Genomic DNA, 20,308 nt, shown 5'->3' on the forward strand with positions numbered 1-20,308 from the left:
TTAGATTTCACATGTAAGTGAGATCATATAGCATCTGTCTTTCTCTCTGGCTTACTTCACTCAGTATAATGAATGTCTTCTGGGTTCATCCATGTTGTCATAAACAACAGGATTTCCTTCTTCTCTATAGTTGACTAATTCCACTACACACACACACACACACACACACTCATCTTCTTTATCCATTTACCTGATGGACAGTCATCCTATCTTGGCTATCGTGAATAATGCTGTAAGAAACACAGGAGCGCGACTATCTCTTCAAGACGCTGATCTCATTTCCTTTGGATTCTACTCAGAAGTGGGCTTGCTATATCCTAAGGTATTCCATTTTTAATTCTTTGAGGAACCTCCATGCTGACTGTACCAGTTTACATCCTCACCAACAGTGCACAAGCATCTCCTTTTCTCTACCTCCTCCACCAATGCTTAGGATCTCTTGTCTCGTTGATAACTGCCATCCTAACACCTCCCCATTTCAATCTGCATTACAAAGTCATAGAAATCAAAACAGTAAGGTACTGGGCATAAAGACAGCCACATCCATCGACCAATGGAACAGAACAACCATGTTAACTGATGATCTTTCCAATAATTAGGAGGTCTTTATAACATGGCCAAGGTCATTTCAAATGATTTCTAAACAACTGTTAAAATAAACTCCCTTTCGTTTGGGGCCAGCCTTATCCGGAACAGGTTATGGAGAACCCTCTGCAGCTCCTCAGAGGTTCCTGTTGACCTAATCTAAGACTGTTAGGGAAGCCATGGTTCCTGCCCTTCTAAAGGGCCTTTCCCCTTCCTTGTCCCTAAAACGGCAACAGGACAGATGATAAGTTCTTTGTAAATAGCACTGCATGTTTGTTTCAGCTTTTAGTATCTAATTTTCTATTGTATCACTTTGAAAACAACATGATGTAAAAAATACATCTCCCCAGATCATAGGCAAAGTTTAAGAAGGAAAACTAAAAGTTGAAATGGTATAATCGTGGGGGGAAATCCTCTTTAAAATCAAACTACTTCCCTATATTCTATAAGAAAGCTTTACAAATCACTTCAACTTCAGATACACACAGAAAACCAAACAAATTTGGGGGCTCCTGACTGGCTCCATGGGTAGAACATGCGACTCTTGATCTTGGGGCTATGAGTACAAGCCCCATGTTGGGTGTGGAGATAACTTAAAAATAAAATCTTTCAGGGTGCCTTGGTGGCTCAGTCGGTTGGGCATCTGGCTTCGGCTCGGGTCATGATCTCCTGGTTCATGGGTTCGAGTCCAATGTCAGGCTCTGTGCTGATAGCTAGCTCAGAGCCTGGAGCCTGCTTCCGGTTCTGTGTCTCCCTCTCTCTCTGACCCTCCCCTGCTCACACTGTCTCTCTCTCTCTCTCTCAAAAATAAATTAAAAAGCATTTTAAAAATTTCAAAAAAATCTTTAAAAAAAATGAAAGAAAACATTAAACTCTCAAGAAACGTTCCTTTTCCTTTATCAGTACTAAGGAGCATTGGGGCTACAAAGCTCATTTCTATATTTCCATAATTAACTTGTACTGACAATACAATGAAACCGGACATTTTCAATAAATGCAGTTCCTCCCGACTCCTCTGAGCGCACACACTGGAAACACAGTAATAAGCAAATGTAGGGAAACGGGAATCTCTTTAGATGCAACACAGCCTGTAAAACTCATCTGAAAGTGGGCACAACCCGCTAATAAAGACGGCAGCATAGTGCCTGGGAAGCTTTCTAATATCATGAATATTATATGGATCTCAAGAATACCAGTCATCGGCACAAACTGTGAAAACAAATTATTTATGGTTCAAGGAAAGGTAAAATAGTCTCAGAAGGTTTCCTATGAATAAAAGATGAAATATCGGAACTCATATGGTCTATAAAACAAGTGTCTGCAAAATAGTTTTCCTAGAAGTCAAACACAGTATAGCATTTTAAATGAAGAGGGCTAAAAAAATCATATATTTCTAAATAAAATAAAGTATTTTCATTGGGCATCAATTTGACAGAAAAAAAAAAGCCAAACCAACAAAAAACAGAAAGACAAAAAAACAAATTGTACAGGCAGAAGCCATGCTTTAAGCCATAGCACACTTGCTTTGGCCACACACGAATATGCATCTCACCCGAGAACCTAGGGGTCATTCTAGATTCTTGCAAATACCGACCCTACACTTTGGCACAGATTTGATTTCCTTTTGTAACTTTTCCTTGCACTTATATTAATTTGTGGATGATTACGGAAGAATGCATTATCTTAAATCCATTTTAGGGGCGCTGGGGTGGTTGACTCAGTTAAGCATCCGACTTCGGCTCAGGTCATAGCCTCAAGGTTCATGAGTTCAAGCCCCGCATTGGGCTCTGTGCTGACAGCTCAGAGCCTGGAGCCTGCTTTCAGATTCTGTGTCTCCCTCTCTCTGCCCCTCCCCTGCTTACGTTCTCTCTCTCTCTTTTTCTCTCTCTCTCAAGAATAAATAAAAAACATTAAAATTTTTTTAATTAAAAAGAAATCCATTTTAGTCCCTTGCATTCTCAAGAAAATCGAGGTTTCTGTGACTGCTCTTAATGCTGCAGGTAAAGACACCACAATGTGTCCCCTACAAAAGTTTCTGGCTCACAAGTTGGGTTTGCAGACTCTTCTGTAGAGCAGTGTGGGCCGCGTGTGTGACAGCTGTTTGGCCCCTTGGTTTTAAAAAGAGTCTATTAGGGAATTCCTAAGCTGAACCACAGGGACACTCGGGGTTGCTTCTGTTTCCATTAAAATCCGGTTTCCATTAAAATTAAGATGAACTTCCAACCTGCTGTCAGGCCCGGGGTGCTCTGTTCCGTACCTGCACACATTTCCATGACTTTCTTCAGAGGCCCAAGCGTGTACATCAGTCCGACGAGAATCCCGGCCAGGTGCCCAGCGAAGGAAGTCCTAGGAGAGAAGGAGGCCCTTTGTGAGTATTTGCTCTGCACAGATGAGACGCATTCCGTCTTCTCATTAGGCCAGGGCATGTCAATTGGTCACAGTCTACAGGCTTTGCTCCCCCAGCACGTCCTTCGTGCCGAGCGGCATTTAACTCTGTCCAAAGAACGTTTCCTACCTTAAAAAAGAAAAAAAAAGCACAAGGCATAACCACGACCACATGTTTAAGCTGCAGTAACTGCTGGCCCCCTTCACAGCAGTGGAAGCATTTTGTCAAGACAAAACCATCTATTTCTTCCCGTGTTTCTCTGTGGCTCTTATCCCAAAAGATAAATGAAATCCGCTTTCTCTGAATTACATCTCAAATTATCCAGGCCTTGTGAGGCCCCGTATGTCCCCGTGTAGCACTGACAAGTGAGGCGAAGAGCAGGAGAAACCAGCAGAGGAAACGGAGGTGTCCGCACCCCTCCCCCTAAAGCTGCTTTCAGGTCCTCCGCCGAAAGAGACAAAAATGTAAACTTCAAGCTTGGAAGATGAGGTAGGGCATTAAATTGGTTCCATTCTTCTTAAAGTGCCATCTAAGATGGGCAGTCACTTATAAGTGACTCAGCAAGCCCCACCTAAGTCTTTGGTGAAGGAGTAAAAGAATAAATGAAGGAAAATCACCTAGCTGTCTACCCCTCCCCCTCCTCCGCTCTTGCTCTCAGTGGATCCCACACTCCGCCATCAGCTATTCTAGAATAGTGGGCCCGCCATGTTCATAGCCATCCGGTGAAACTCAAGGACTCATGTGCTTACAGATCACCCCAGCCTGCAGTCAAGGCCACCCAGCACTTGGCCTCGCTCGTCCCTTCCCTCCACTCTGATAGCCCACTAAGCCCGTCACCGCACCCCACCACCAGACCCCCATGTGCTCAGAGGTGACCACAGGCTGAGCTGAATGGCAGGCACACCTGTCATAAAAATCACATCGCTCCTCCCTCCCACTGTCTTCCCTCCACAATATTACTTCTACCTCTACAGCAGCACATACTCAGCCTGCTGGGCAGTGAGGTGTTTACACATTGGCCCGGCTATCGGTCTGTCTCTCTTTCTCTCTTATAAAGTCTCTGAGGGCAGCAATGATGTCTTCTTATTCATCTGGTATGCTACATTCGAAACTAAAAACAAACAAATGGTCAAGAGTATGAATATTTCCACAGCTTGGGGAAGTAGTGACCCTCATTCCAGAAAGTTCTTAAGGGAGCCAGATGTAAACTACCAGAGCACAGTGATTTCTGTCATTTCCACATATGTATGACACGCTCTGAGGGCTGTGCCTGGCACTGGAAGACACTCGAACATGGGTTGAACGAATGATTCGAGTGTCCAGGACACCCGGAGAAAGTTAAAGCCATCACATCTTCATCTTAGTGCACCCCCTGAGCCACGGTGGTGATGGAGCTGCGGGGCTGACGTGCAGCCCCCAACGGCAGGCCCAGAATCAAAGCCAACACACTTGGCCTACCCAGCAGCAACCGACAGGGCAAAGGCCCTGGAAAATCACGGGCAAGATGGCCACGAGTCACTGTCACTGTCTTAGAGCTAGCGAGACTCGTTGGGTCCCAGGGAAAGACGAGGCCATGGAGGGAGGATGGAACTGCTATTCGCTTCATTAGCCAATTCACTCCCACTACTGCCCGAACGAGCTCCTGCCAATGTCCACACGTGCACACGTGCACATACACACTCGGCACACGTGCACATACACACTCGCCCCCCACACACACAATCATCCCTTCAAGAGAGCTACTATCTTCATCAAATAGATTTACCTCAAAGTATGTGTAACCTGATAATAAAAACATAGGATCAGACCCTTGGGTTCCCATTTTCAGGGGAAGAATAGCACGAACTGTGCTTTTCTTTAGCTTTTTCCAAAAAAAAAAAAATTGTGCTTATTTTATTCTATTTTTAGGCCACATAAAACCCTTCAAATAGTTCTAAGAATGGCACAGAAAGTGGTAGTTTGAGGGATACAAAGAAGAGGCCAGAATCAATTTTTTAAAAATAGTAACCTCAATTTCACTGAGAAGAAAATCGCATCAATGTTGTTTTAAACTTTTTAACCCAATGTTCACGGTGAATCGTACAGATATAAAATAACATGGGAGAAAATTTCAATTTAAAACTCCAACCTATGAAACAATCAATCCTGTACTTCATTTACAATTTAGAGTGCAATACAGTGAAATGGATTTCTTATCTCTCTAAATGAGTTTGCAGAAGTTCAAGTATAGTCGAATTGTCCTAATGTAATTATGCATAACCGGGGCTGGAAGGCTGACAGACCAGGGTCCATATTCCACTCTTATCCCACAGTCCGCATTTTCACACAAGTCCCATCTCAAAATGGTCCTTACCATTTAAGCTCTACACAGGTGTTCTTTTCTTAAAATAAGAGATTATGATCGTATCAACCCAAACTGAGAATTTCTCTATGTAACACACACAAAAAGGGAGATGCCACCAATGAAAAAGGAAATCGAGGCTCATTTCGAGTGGCAGTTACCTTTCTCCATGCCATCAGGAACCATTTCACAGACCACCTCTCTCGCCCTGTGTCCTGCAGGCAGGAAATGGGACTGGAGACTTAACTCCTTCCCAGCAGGCAGGGCGCCCCAGGCCTAGCACCTGGGCACTTCATCCCTGCCCCTGGGAGTGCTGTGGGGCCACGAGGAGGCCCTGGGCTTTGGAGGAAGACAGATAACAGTTTCAGAAGTAGACTGCGCTAACATAATAACTGTATACATAAAACTAACGTGGTGATGTCTGCGCCGTCTGAGGAGGCCCATGGTTTCAGAGCATCTGTCCTTGGAGTATGTGCCCTACTCTGTTCTTAGTTACACCCACAGGCTGCTGCCCCATGCGGGAGGCTCCTAGGAAACGGCTTCTTCGGGACCTGACTAGGTCTTATGCTAGGACTGAGGATTTGGTGATGGCCTGCCACCATCCATCCTAATTCAAAGTAATTCTCGGGGACAGGACTGCCCTCTTCAACCCAATACCCATCACCTTACTAGGGCAGTAAACACCCTGACACAAGCACTCAACCAATTACTGGAGGAACGGAGCTGTGGAATTAAAACTGCATATAAAATACACATGTCTAATACATGTTCCAGCTGCATTATAAAAACGCAAGTTAAGCATGGTCACCGATTAACAACTGTTTTCATATCAGATCTCATCTAGAGAGACAATGACTAAACAGACATTGTCTTCATCCTGAGTACTTGGACAACACAGTACACAAAACGCCCTGTCAATTAACAAAACAGCAGCACTAAATCTAGTTTTACATCCCCAAACTGGTCACTTCGAAGCTTTATTTCTTCTGATAGCTCAATGGTGACTCCCTTTAGAAATCATAATGGCAATAATCAAACACTGACTGATGGCAAGGTACAGTCTCAGGGGCCAGACACATTGCTGCCAAGTCCAGTCACACAGGTTGTGCACCACACAAACGGACTATAATGAGAAGAAATGCCATTTGTCTGGGGTCTCGAGGGTTTCACAAAGATCCAATATTCAAATCCAGATCATCACTTCTCACCTTCTCAACATGTAATTTCGTTTTAATAGGGGAGCTATATCTTAATCCAGTAGTTCTTAAGCTTGTTCAGGTTCTAAGCCACTTTCAACGTCTGATGAAAGCCACAAATCCTGCCTGCAGGAAAATTACACATACACAAAATACATCACCTATTATTTTAAGAAGGTCACGGATGGCTTGAATTCTAGCCATGGACCTCCTGTTAAAGACCGTTGCCTGAAGCGAAACGAATTCATCACAAATGGGAGAATTTCAAACCCCAGCACCAAGTCTAAACATTTCGCTTGTGCTCAAATCCTAAGACCAGGGCAGCCATCTGTCTGGATTACGTATATTTATTAACACACGCCATCTCCTGGCTGTGCCGCTGCTCTGTAACAGTGTGCCCTACTCCTAGATTCTGGTTCCTTCCCGCCCAAATCCGACTGTTAGCCATTCTTCCAGCTCCTCTCTGTATGTCCGAAAAGGTCTTTCATTTCAGTCTCCCAGTCTGTCCAGAGGTACAGAATCAAGCACTGCTGCTAAAAAATCTAAGTTGGCCAGTCCTCCGTCTGTCTTCTCTCTTGGCTTTTCAGATTTTCTCTTTATTCTGGATACACTGCTGTTAATACCACAATCACTCCAGTAGTAGACTTACGTTCTTCTACAATTCTGAAAATCTTCAGCTGTTATTTTTGTCATATGGACCTCCAGAGACACAGCGCTGACCCAGAATTGGGGCTCAGCTTTTTGTGTTTGTAGGGAAAAAACTAAAACACACACACACACAAGTTGAAAAGTTAAAAAAATCAAATCAATGTTGGTGTGCATTACTGACAAGGGATAGTGATGGTAATTCTGGCCCAAAACTGAGATGAAGATATTAGCGTGTGTTATATGTCAAACGTCTTTCAGTGAAGCTGGGAAGACGAGTGTGGACTTCAGTTATGCAAACTACATGCAGATACTATTAACTCCAGGACGGAGCGTTCTTTCCCATCATGCCGACGTCAACTGTTTCTTACTCCTTGGAGAGGCGACTTAGAAGGTTAAGCTAAGTGGTTATGCAAAATGTTCATGCTCCCATGTGCCACTGTTAAGGAATCAAAAGCCAAAGCTATGATTGAAAGCTGTGACAAGCTATAAAGGTCCTCCTCTGCTAAATGGCAAATTCTTTCCACAGCTGAAGAAGCTGCCATCTCAGGCATAGCTCAGAAAGCAGAAAATGTATTACCCTAAGACATAACCTCCTGGTGTATGCAGAGCACATGACCTCATTAGGGATGTAACTTGATGGAGACACAGTGTTAGACAAGGCAAGAGATCTAGGGAAGGGAAGAGGCAGTGAGCCAGAAGGGGGCTATTGGATTCCATGTTCCGTAATGTCCTCCTGTGAAAGCAGTTTATGCCAGGCCAGAACTGCACAGATCAGAAGTTCTTCATTGCTTTGGGGATCTTAGTAAATGATCCTAATAAGCTGGCCTAAGAGTAGCAAGATGTGGTGAAAATTTTTTCAGTTTTTGAACATTCGTGCCACCAGGAAAGACCTTGATAAGACTGCTTCTTCCCAAGAGAAACAGTTCTTAAACTGGTTTTGGTCCTGGACGCTCTCTTCAACCACTGTGCCAGGATGGGTCTTTGGATTGCAGTTTGGGAGAGACTTGGTCTATACGTTCTTTCTCTTTACCACATTCCCTGGTACCTCATTCCTGCCACCTCTGGCTACAGAAGTAAAAACTAGTCCTCTTCCAATATTATATTCCCTCCCCAAGGGAGGCACTGAGATATTGGCCACGTAACCCCTAATATCCATGTGCCTTTATTAAACATGGCAGCCACCCCGGGCCTAGGCCTGGGAGCTGACCACTGACAGTTACTGGAGTCCTAGACAAACATGATCTGGATAAAAACAAGAGTGTTGGAAAGGCATAAAAGGTCCCTCTTACAAAAGGGCTTCCAAGATAAAGGATGATGTCTCGTCATTCCCTGGCTCTCAAGCCCATGCCCCTCAGCCTGGCAGCAAGAGAACTCCAAGAGCTGATCCAGGAAGGTAGCCGTCATTCATTCATTCATTCATTCATCAAATATGTACTGACTGATTATTACATAAATCAGACAAACAAGGTCACCGCCTCATGGAGCTTACAATCTCGGGGGGGGCACACACACTCTCTAACTGCCAACTGCTTAAATGTAAGGAAGTGACTCTACTTTCCCTAGAGTAGTCTGGGACGGCTCCTTAAGTGACATTTAAAGTGACATCCGTAGCATCTGGAGCTTGTATGCCCCGAGGGGAGGAAGAGAGCTCCGCACAGGGAAAAGCAGACGTGTAAGAGCCATGAGGCTGGGAAGAGCCGGTGCGCTTTAGGTGGCTAGAGCCTGGTGCGTGAGCATAAGGACATCCTATGGCATGAGATGAATTTGGAAAGAGGGGCAAACATATAGGCCCCATGTGCCAAGGGGAGGAGTTTGGGTTGTTCCCTGTACACTGGGAGGCCACCGGAGAATTTTAAATGGGAGAATTTTTCAGAATGATCTATTCTGTCCAGTAGGAGAGCAGATCCTAGAGGGGCAGGAAGAGCCAGTGGAGCAGAGCAGTAAGGAGCGAATGTGGCTCAGATGAAGAATGAGGGCAGCTTGGAAGGGGGCGGTGGCAGCAAAGGTGGGGAGAAGCAAGCGGCCTCTCTTCTGCCAACAGAGACGAAAGACCTTGTGATGGACTCCGGGTGGGGGTGCAGGAAGGGGAGAAGTCTAGGCTGCTGCCCTATGCAACAAGACGGACAGTAGAACCCTCGGGGCGTCTGGGCGGCTCTGTTGGTTAAGCGTCTGACTTCATCTCAGATCATGATCTTGCAGTTCGTGAGTTTGAGCTCCATGTCGGGCTCTGTACTGACAGCTTGGAGCTTGCAGCCTGCTTCGGATTCTGTGTCTCCCTCTCTCTCTCTGTGCCTCCCCCCACTCGCACTCTGTCTCTCTCATAAATAAATAAACATTAAAAAAAATGTTTTTAAAGGATGGACAGTGAAACCCTTTACAGGGATGTGGGAAACTGGGAAGAGGAGAGGGCCGGGTGGGGAGAGTTCAAAGCTCAGCACTGACGTGTTTAGGGAAAGATGCCTGCAAGACAACTAAATAGAGGCACCTAGTATAGTATTCAGTTGGCCTCTATTAGAGGCACCTAGTATAGTATTCAGTTGGCCTCTATTAGAGGCACCTAGTACAGTATTCAGCAGGCCTCTATTAGAGGCACCTAGTATAGTATTCAGCAGGCCTTTATTAGAGGTACCTAGTATAGTATTCAGCAGGCCTCTATTAGAGGCACCTAGTATAGTATTCAGTTGGCCTCTATTAGAGGCACCTAGCATAGCATTCAGCAGGCCTCTATTAGAGGCACCTAGTATAGTATTCAGTAGGAATGTGGGTACTAAGTTGGAAACTAAGTGGAAGACTGATTCAAAACATTGCTCCAGGATATTTCATTTTATTTGATTTCTAGAATATTTGCACATACAATGGCTATAATATATCTTTATGTATATAACATCAAACATGTTATAGGTACACAAATATATATATCTAAAAATAAGATTTAAAGAAAGTACTGTATTTTAGAATAGCAACAGATAATGGCGGGGTCGGGGGGGGAGTAACATCTCCCTTTCTCTTTTCCAAACTTCTTATTCTAGTGTTTCAGTAATTGCATTTTTTCCCTCAAATACAAAGGGAGCAGAAATTGGGCAATACCCTCATTTACAGAACAGCATTTCTCTCAGCGTGGTAGATAAATCCAAATGCTCTTGTTGTTGTGAGGGTAAATCATTGAGAATGTTCTCCTCCATGTGGCACAGGCAAAGGTTTTTAAATAGCACTCCAGATGAAAATCTGCAGCTCTGTGGTATTACGAAGTTTCTTTAGAATCTGTTGCTGTTATTACTCAGATTTCCAAAAAGAAAGGAAAGGTGTGTGCTGAATTAATGGAAAGCAACACGTAGGTTTTATTTTGCACGTGAAATAAATGAACGACTCCCCTCCCCCACACACACTTAATTGGAGCACGGAGGTCACACAAGAGAGGCCTGACCACTTTACTCACCAGACACCTCACATGACCAGACACATCCTAGAGCTTCCTTCCCCTGGTTTTCCATCTTCACTGTTGAGTAGACTTCATTTGCCAACACCCTCTCCCTCTTCTCTGCACCATTCCACACGCACCCCCGCGCCTGGGATCGTCTAGGACAGTGTTTGAGAACAGGGGAAACTGGAGTTTGATCACCTGGGACTGAATCCCGGGTGTGACACCTGCAGGACCACGGGTAGGTGCACATTGGCAACACTGCCTTTGCCCTCCACTTCACCCAGCGAGGCCCTCGCAGAATGCTCCCGGCCAGTGCGTCCCCACAGGGCAGGGTAGGGGCTGCTCTTCTCTGTCCCCCTTCCCCCAGGTCTTTCCTTGTCTGAAGAATTCTCTGCCATCGCCCTGCTGCTTAATCTGCTGGCTCTCAACCCTATCATACCCGATGCCCCCTTAAACCCAAACAGTTGGCAAGGCTCCACTGTCTTGAAATAAAATTTATAAACATCACAATTACACACATGCTTTTAAAGACACAGACACATAAATATGCACAATTTCAACTCAACGTGAGAATGCCCTAGCTGTCATCTCAGGACAAAATTTATCAAGGAATACAAGGAACTCTAGGAATTATGTTGCACGTGACACCACTAGAAGACACAGGACAGTGGTCCTTCACTTGCCCCTCTGTACGGAATCTGCATGAAAGTGAGAATAGTAAATACAGGCAGATACAGATGGGCTTTTGTGTGACTCCAATACCACATGCAAGATTCCGTCGGTGACGTGACTTTACGTGAGGATAAACTGTTGACTCCAAGAAAAGCAAAGTACAGATTTCCCTTAAGTTACATTTACAATTTTCCTGGAAAAGTCATTGTATATTAAATCCATGCCAAAAAAAAAAAAGCAAACACACACACACACACAAAACTTTGTGTTTTTATGAAAAGCACAACTAGGTTTTAGGCTCAAAGAATCATAAACAGCCTGCTCACCCACATTAATGTCCTTTCAGCAGACCTGGGGACAGGGGAGTCACGCGGGATCATCCTCGTTGTAGGGCACGGTCCTGCTCAGTGCAGGGCGGTTAGTGCCTCTGGCACCTGCACACCCGATGCCAGCAGCACCGCCACTAATCATTAAGAAAACAAAAAACAACCCTGCAAATTTCCAAAATCCTTCCTGGGGACCTAAGCCACCTGTCCCAGTAGAAAACCACTGCCTTGGGGCGCCTGGGTGGCTCAGTCAGTTAAGCATCCATCCAACCTCGACTCAGATCATGATCGCATGGTTCATGGGTTCGAGCCCCATGTCGGGCTCTGTGCTGACAGCTCAGAGCCTGGAGCCTGCTTTGGATTCTGTGTCTCCCTCTCTCTCTGCCCCTCCCCTGCTCATGCTGTCTCTCTCTGTCTCTCAAAAATAGATAAAACATTAAAAAATTTTTAAGAAAACCACTGGCTTAGTGTAAAGCAAATGATTAATAAATGTTGAATTGATAACCTTTAATCATTAGGCCTCAAAAATCTTTCCTTTCAAAGTACTTCCCACGTGACTATACTATGCCCGGATTCCAAGGATTCCAAATAAATCTACAACATATTGAACTGATAATGCGAGAAAACTTCCCACCACGACTGAAATGCACATGGGGAGGAAGAGTATTTGAAAGAGGCCATGATCACTTCCACATTGCACTGTGGGAGAAGAAATGCAAGTTGGCACGTGAAAAATGCCCTGCCATCTGGTATTACTATAGACAGAAATATTTCTGGATACCACATGAGTGATTATTTGCACATCACCTCCAGAAAGTAAATATAAAATGAAAGAGAAGTTGGATTGCTTATAGCCTGATTTTAACATGTGCTACTGTTATGAAGCAAATAGATGTTCTTGTGAGCTCAGCCTTATGGAGGGATTTTCAGAAGCAGTGTGATTCCTAGAAATCCCATGGCCCTTTGGTGGTGGGGGCGGGTAGCTGTTTGAGGTTGCAAAAAGAGACAGGCATCAGTGACCTTGATTAATAGGAGTCATCACCGGGATATACAGGGAAGGGTGGCAGGGTGGGGGCCTCGGAGCCTCAGTCAGCAGAGCATCCAACTCTTGATTTTGGTGCAGGTCGTGACCTTCGTGGGTTCAAGCCCAATTGGGCTTCACACTGACAGTACGGAGGCTGCTTGAATTATTCTCTCTCTATATATTCTACTATAATGCTGCAAGAGAGTTATGTATAACTTTGAAAATCCATGCAAGGAAACACACGAGCTTACCTCAAAAGATTTACAAGTTCTTTGAACTTATAAAAACCTGATAATTCAGCTAGTGTACTCATATATCCAAGAAACTGATAGAGACATGGCCAAAGATGACAAGAATAAAGAGTCAAGGAAGTCCCCGAATCTCTAGACCCAACACAAAGACCGGGAAACAAAGCTGGATCACAAAGTTAGCCTCTAATTTCAGAAAAATTAAATTCTACTTTTGGTTCAGTCTGGTCTGAATCAAATTTCTGACTATGAATGTCCCACCTACGATATGACTCAGAGACCCAGCCGTGCCACTGATAGCACATAGTGCTTCTGGAGCAGCTTTGTTGGTGTGCCTGGAAGGCACAGTTTATGTTGAACAAGAACACAGAACCACCAGCAACACAGTTCTGAAAATGCCTGTTGGAGGAGAATCTGTTTATGTAATGCAGTCTGCTAGGCTGAGCATCCGTAGAAGCCACGAGACCCATATGAGCTCATCTCCGAGCACTGGTGGAGTCAAAGGAACTCTCCCACCTCCAATGGAGGTCCAAGGTGGATAGATATTCCCTCATCTCCCTGCCTTGCAGCTGGTACACAGGCAGAAGACCTATACTTATAGGCTGGTGAGATAGATTTCCTCTTGAGAACCTCATGGTGGGGCGCCTGGGTGGCTCAGTCGGTTAAGCATCCAGCTTCAGCTCAGGGCATGATCTCATGGTTCATGAGTTCAAGCCCCACATCGGGCTTTGTGCTGACAGCTAGCTGAGAGCCTGGAGGCTGCTTCGTATTCTGTGTCTCCCTCTCTCTCTCTGACCCTCCCCTGCTCGCACTGTCTCTCAAAAAAAAAAAAAAAAAAAAAAAAAAAAAAGAGAGAGAATCTCATGATGAGAGTCCAGGGTAGCAACGTTCCACGGCCATCCAGTTCTCTCAGGTGTTTCCAGCCCAGTGCTTCAGTATTCTCAACAATTCTAGAAGATACCAGATACCAGGTAGCCTTCCAATCAGTCCTTTTGTGGTGAAGCTTGCCAGAGTCGATTAATATTTTCAACCATGAATCACAACTGGCAGATTCCAATATGGAAGCTGAGGAGATGAGCAGGTCTCTTTTCTCTAGAATCGCCCCTAGCCCTAGGATGATGGAAGGTTGGAGCTTTTGGTCAACTCTGCCACCATATAGGTGAGCTTTTCCACGTGGAGAATGAAGGAGTGGTGGACAGAGTCCAAGACGGGCCCCGATGATCCCTTCTTCACTCTTTCCCAATCCTTTCTTCCTGTGAACAGGTGGGACCTGAGACTTGCTTCTGAGCAGAATAGAGCATGACACGACCATGACTGTGCTACCTAAGGCCATGATTTCTACCTTACCAGCAGACTCTTGCTGACTTTGATGACAGAAGTGGCCATATTGTGAGCTAACCTGTGGAGAGACCCCAGTGGTGCCCCTGGCTGACAGGGGACAGCAAAGCTCTGAGTCCAACAACCCACAAGGAACTTCGTTCTTTGCTGAACCACGTGGCTTGGATGCAGATCCTTCTGACGTCAAGCCTTCAGATGAGATCTTAGTGCTGGCTAACACCTCTGTTGCAGTCTCGTGAGAAATCCTGAAGCCAGGGACCCAGATAAGCCATGCCCGGTCTCCTGCTGCACAAACTCCATGAAATAATAAGCCTGTGCTCTTTCCTGCCACTACATTTGGTACCATTTATTACACAGCAATAAATAACTAACACAGAAGCCAACACAGGAAAAGAAATAGAACCAGGAAATGGAGACAAAATCCTAATACACCTTCTCTGCACCTCCAAATCCTACCACATCTCATGCCTCTTAGGCCCTGGCCTGTACCACCGGAAATTCTAATCATGTAAGCCAACAGAGGTCCTTCTCTCTGGTCAAGTTAGTCTGAGCTGGACTTCCTTAAACTGTAACCAGAAGAATCTCAACAACAAAAGTGTCCAAGGATGACAAAAGCAATGTAGAGCCAACAGATCTCAAAGTCTGAAGGGGAGTATTCTGCCTTCCGCTATTTCAGTTCCAGAGTAAGATAAGACTCCAGGTGGATTAGGGGACTTGACGATCCTAATGAAAGAGTAAAAGAGAAAATGTCACCACACTGAAGAAATATGAACCCAGATGTTTAAGTCACTAAATTCATGCTCCGAACCTACGCCCTTGTATTAGATACAGCTCTATTCCTTGTGTACAGAAGATAATAAAAATATGGCAAGAATTAAAAGAGAAAATACATAAAAAAGTATTCCATATCATGCTACATATTGGAGGTGTGAAGCAAAATGTGAGGAAAAAATTCAAACATCTCATCTTTTCAACTAAGAAACACTATTTACTACCTCTGTTAAACTCTTTGAAATTCATAGCGACTTTATTCAGTAAGTGTTAGCACAGATTTCCAGAGAGTGGCAGGACTCAGGTAGGTCTGGAAGATCTTCCGATGCTCTGACTAGCATCAGTTATTCTTCCTGGGCCCACAGAAGACAACTCAGGGGCACTGACGTGGTGGTAGCTCTTCCAAGGAGCCAGACACCAATTTCAGGACTATCCGTATGGTATCTTTTTAGCTCTCCCAGAAAGCCCATAAGACAGGTACTACTGGGGCACCTGGGTGGCTCAGTTGGTTAAGTGTCTGACTTCAGCTCAGGTCATGATCTCACAGTTCATGGGTTCAAGCCCTGCACCAGGCTCTGTGCTGACCGCTAGCTCAGAGCTTGAAGCCTGTCTTTGGATTCTCTGTCTCCCTCTCTCTCTGACCCTCCCCTGCTCATGCTGTCTCTCTCTCTCAAAAATAAATAAAAACATTAAAAATTAAAAAAAAAAAAAAGACAGGTGCTACTGTGGATTCCATTTTACAGAAGAGGACCTGAGATTTAGAGAAAAGTAAAACCAAGGGCCAGGCTTATAGAGAGTGAGGAGAAAGCGGGAGCAGCACTCAATAAATGTGGACTGAAAGGAAGACTCAGGAATGGATCCTTCCCCAGAATCCCCTCCTCCCTGACGGGTACACTTTCTGCCTGTCTTTCCCTCAGACTCCGCAGATCTGAGGAAGTTCAACTAGGAAGTATAACCTGCATCGAGGAACATGGAACGAGGCTCCAAGAGTATGAGTAGGAACCATATAATTGTTCATGTGACACAAGTCTAACAATACCATGGGTCACGTCTTAACCCACAAGGTACTTGCAACAATTCAAATAATCTACTCCGATTTCTAATTTGCTATCCTCAACAAGTTATTTTTTTTCCCCAAAAAACAGTATTCGCCTGCTTCAAATCTACTAAAAGCTTTGTTTTGCCAGGTGATTTCAATCTCCTTTACTATTTTTTAAGCTCTTTGGCTGCCCATTCCCCCATCCAATCTTCTTTTTACCACGGATTCCAAGCTGGACCTTAAGGAAACTCAAGTGACATGAACATGTAAAAATCTATGAAATTCAGATTGAATGGGGAACCTTTAGCCATCACTAAAGACGAAGTCCCGTGTAGAAGACCATGGAATACTATGGAGCACAGGCAGAACAGCTTTCTCATTAGTTAGGCAGTCCACCTCCACCCTTACGGGGAACAGCAGCGCTGATGAATCTTTCCAGACTGAACATGCAGAACGAGTCAGTCTGCAGCACTTGAAATACCATGACAGGGGCGCCTGGCTGGCTCAGTCAATTGAGCGTCCGACTTCAGCTCAGGTCATGATCTCACAGTTCGTGGGTTTGAGCCCCACGTCAGGCTCTGTGCTGACCGCTAGCTTACAGCCTGGAGCCTGCTTTGGATACTGTGTCTCCCTCTCTCATTGTCCCTCCCCTGTTCACGCTCTGTCTCTCTGTCTCTCAAAAGTAAATAAATGTAAAAAAAAAAAAAAAAAGAAACACCATGACAAACAATGTGTGTCAAACAGTGTATAATCAGCATGCTCAAGATGCTTGATAGCAATCATAGGCAGCGTACTCGGAGAGACACTGGAGTGGAATTTATGAATTTTAAATGAACTTTAACCATTTCTTACATCAAATCTTCAAAAGTACTGCTACAATGCAGAGAGCTTTACCCTTAATATTCCAAGACAGGTGTTTTCACCAACCCTGCGTCTACTATCTAACTGTAACTCTCCATTCTCTGCGGCCATGACTCAGTCAGTTTCCAATCCCTGCAAATACACCTTAAATCTTTTGCCACGACCTGAGAATAATCTCAGATCGGAGATGTGATAACTTCAGAACATGAAAAATACCACTGTGACTAGTATTAAATGCCTGCCGGAGGATAACAAAACAGTCAAAATGGTGATGATGAAGAACATTCTTCTGCCTTCAGAAAAGTCACAGTTCTTTATTGGCAAGAGAAAGAGCGGCACTCAGAACCAGGGCATTCCATCCAGCCTTTTCATAGAAACAAGGTTTACTCTGTCACTCCTTTAAAAAAAAAAACAAACCAGTGACGGAAAGATGAGGAGAAAAATGACTTCTGAGTCATGGGTCTATGAGAAATGTGGCTAAGAGTCATAATAATCTAGGACCTTTACTTTTTCACACAATTAGACTCTTAAAGGAGGGGATTTTTCCTAAGCAAACTATCTTCTGCGTTTACTCTAGCCTCGTTCTCATTCAGCAGTTTGCAGGAGGGAAGACAAGGGAAGGAGGCCACCGTGAGTCCCCATCAAGTTAGATAAAGCAGACTAGGTTGCTTTCAGAAACCTCTTTCACCGTAAGTACGCAGGTAGTATCTATGCTGAAATGACTTTAAGGTGATTCTCTAAAGCGAAATGCAAAAAAATAAAAATAAAAAAAACACCAAAAAACATTAGTAACAGCAAATTTCCATCAACACTACACTACACGGGTTATTAGTAAAAAGATGGATCGGATAGTGTTCATTGTTAATTCATAGACTCTACTTGTATATTCAGTACCAAGGAGCACTGCAAGTTTATAAAGTCATTTTTCTGCTGCCCGCGTAAGTACTGAATTATTTAAAGCTCATTTGAAAAACACACACACACACCTGACAGTTTTTAAAATACTGTTTGACAACAGCATTTTCAACATCTATAAAAGTATGTGCTAAAAAAGCAGATTCTGTGCGCACTGCCTTTCGTTAGCAAGTCCTAAGGTATTTTTACTCTCTGGTGTGTCACACCACACAAAATCACTTGAGAGAAATAGGGGGAAATGTGACCCTTCGTTCAGAGTTCAAATTACTTGACATACATCAAGTAATTTGATGATTGATATATATCATTCCGTGAATCTATATCACCCTCAAAGTAAAATTAACTGGTTCATCAAAATCTCCACAATGCCAGTTACACTGGGAAATCTTTCCTCCAGTGACAAGACCGGAAGTCCTGGATACACTAACACTACCAGTGAGCATGCTCTCTGTAAGACCTCACCAAACAAAACTGACTTTGCATGCAGTCAGCGGGAATCCTTCAGAGAAACTCAAAGACTTAAAAAAAAAAATTATCTTAAATATTGTTTGGATCATGAAATCGCCATGGTTTCTTTTAGAAAGAAGATTTGGTGTTAATAGTATCAGTCTAAAACTTTAACGAAAACATACATAGTAATCTCTTAAAACAAAAAAGATATCCCCCTCAAACATACATCCTTCCAGAAGCCGATCTAGCTTCCTCCACCCCACCACTTCCACTTCCTTTTTCGGATTTGCTTTCAGGTAGTCTTTCTAATTCTCTTAGAATTAGCCTGCCACAGGTCTGCCCGCCGGATTTGTCTTTTTCAAAGACTCCTCAGTGACCAATTCTGTCATATTTTTCCTTTTTGGTTTATTAAATTTTGCTTTCATCATTATCTTCCTCTAATATTTTACTTGTTCCATTTGTAGCTTCTTAAATTGAAGGCTTAAGTTACTTACTTTGCAAACTTTCTTGCTATATTATTTAAAAAACACTTCAGACTTTGCTGTAGCCGACAGGTTTGATGGGGGGTATTCCTACTGTTCATTCATAAAGTTTCTTTTTAAATTTCCTTTTACATCTGGGAGTATAACCAAGTGATTATGGTTACTGAGATTGTATATTCCTTTGGCTCGTACTTAGTTCTTTAAGTCTTTATTATTATGTGTCATCAGAGAACATGGCCTATAAATCTCCCCGTTTTCAAAGGTGACGGGAGGTGCCCCTGTGGCCTCCTACATCCAGTTTGTCTCATGCAAGCACCTGTGGTCCCCACATGGGAGGAGGCAGGGCGCCTCGCCCATTCTCGTCTGGGTGCTGAGGTGCCTTTTTCAGTCTTCGGAAGCCTCAGTTTCCCGTTTTCTTGTTTGAGTCCCTGACTTTGCTTTCCAGCTCTGTACTCGAAGATTCTGAATCTGACTTTTCTTCACTGCTCACTCTATCCTTCTGGACTTTGGTCAGTAACTAGGCTATTTAAACTTTGCCTTTTATCTTCAAATGGGCCACCCCATACTCTGGCTCTAGTTCCCAAACATGGATTTACTGAGTAACTGTGATGTGCCAGGCACTGTGTCAAACACTGAGGATAAGCTGTGGACAGAACAGACCACAGACCGATGAAATCCCTGCCCTCCGGGCACTTAAAGGAGACAAACAAGATTGATGACAGTGTGAAGATATTTGTGAAAGTACACGACTACATATTTATATTTTACCAACTCGTTTTTTCTACTGTAAGTAATGCATGTTCTCTACAGAGAATTTGGCCAAAATAAATAAATAAAGGAAAAAATGATAAACAACTCCATAACTTGGAGTTAACCATTAAAACTATTTTTGTAGGTTTTTTTCCTAGTCCTTTTTGTGACTGTTCTTTAGGGAAAAAATTAAAATCACATTGTATATGTTACATTCTACTTTCTACCCTCATCCTAAGATTTTCAAATTTAATGGTAATGTTTCCAATGTTTAGCTCCATTAAAAGAACCTCTGAACGTAGCATTTTAATGGATACATAATATTCTATTGCATCATGATTTATTAGATCATTTGCATGCTACTGGACATTTAAGTGGTTTCCAATTTTCCAATACTTCATGACAATAAGTACACCTCTGTTGATCTTTTTCTGTATTTCTGGTTATTTGTCATTTGGGCAGGTTCCTTGAAAAAGTTACTGAATTAAAGGGTATAAACTTTTTACAGCTCTTGATACAGATCATCAAATTACTCTTCAGAAACTTTGTACCAATACGCAGTCCCATTGGAGGTTTATTTATATCTTCCAGTTCACCAAATCCCTGACAACAGTGATCATTTTTTTAAAATAGTTTATTCTCAAATTGATTTCCATATAACACCCAGTGCTCTTCCCCATAAGTGCCCTCCTCCTTCACCACCACCTCTTTTCCCCCCCGCCCCCTTCCCTTCAACCCTCAGTTTGTTTTCAGTATTCAATAGTCTCTCAAGTTTTGTGTCCCTCTCTCTCCCCAACTCTCTTTCCCTCTTCCCCTCCCCCTGGTCCTCCATTAGGTTTCTCCTGTTTTCCTGTT

General features: G+C 43.7%; 1 protein-coding gene across 6 annotated transcripts in view; it reads right to left on the reverse strand.

Annotated features, from left to right (window-relative positions):
* Positions 1–20,308, reverse strand: part of RHBDD1 (rhomboid domain containing 1) — a 145,568-nt gene that overhangs the window by 64,567 nt on the left and 60,693 nt on the right. For all 6 annotated transcript variants that reach the window (XM_029933687.1, XM_029933686.1, XM_029933688.1 and 3 more), the window contains exon 4: positions 2,843–2,931. In XM_029933687.1, the coding sequence (XP_029789547.1) occupies positions 2,843–2,931 (89 nt within the window). The remainder of the gene's footprint in view (positions 1–2,842; positions 2,932–20,308) is intronic.

The sequence above is a fragment of the Suricata suricatta genome, chromosome 3 (genome assembly GCF_006229205.1).
Source record: "Suricata suricatta isolate VVHF042 chromosome 3, meerkat_22Aug2017_6uvM2_HiC, whole genome shotgun sequence".
NCBI lineage: Eukaryota > Metazoa > Chordata > Mammalia > Carnivora > Herpestidae > Suricata > Suricata suricatta.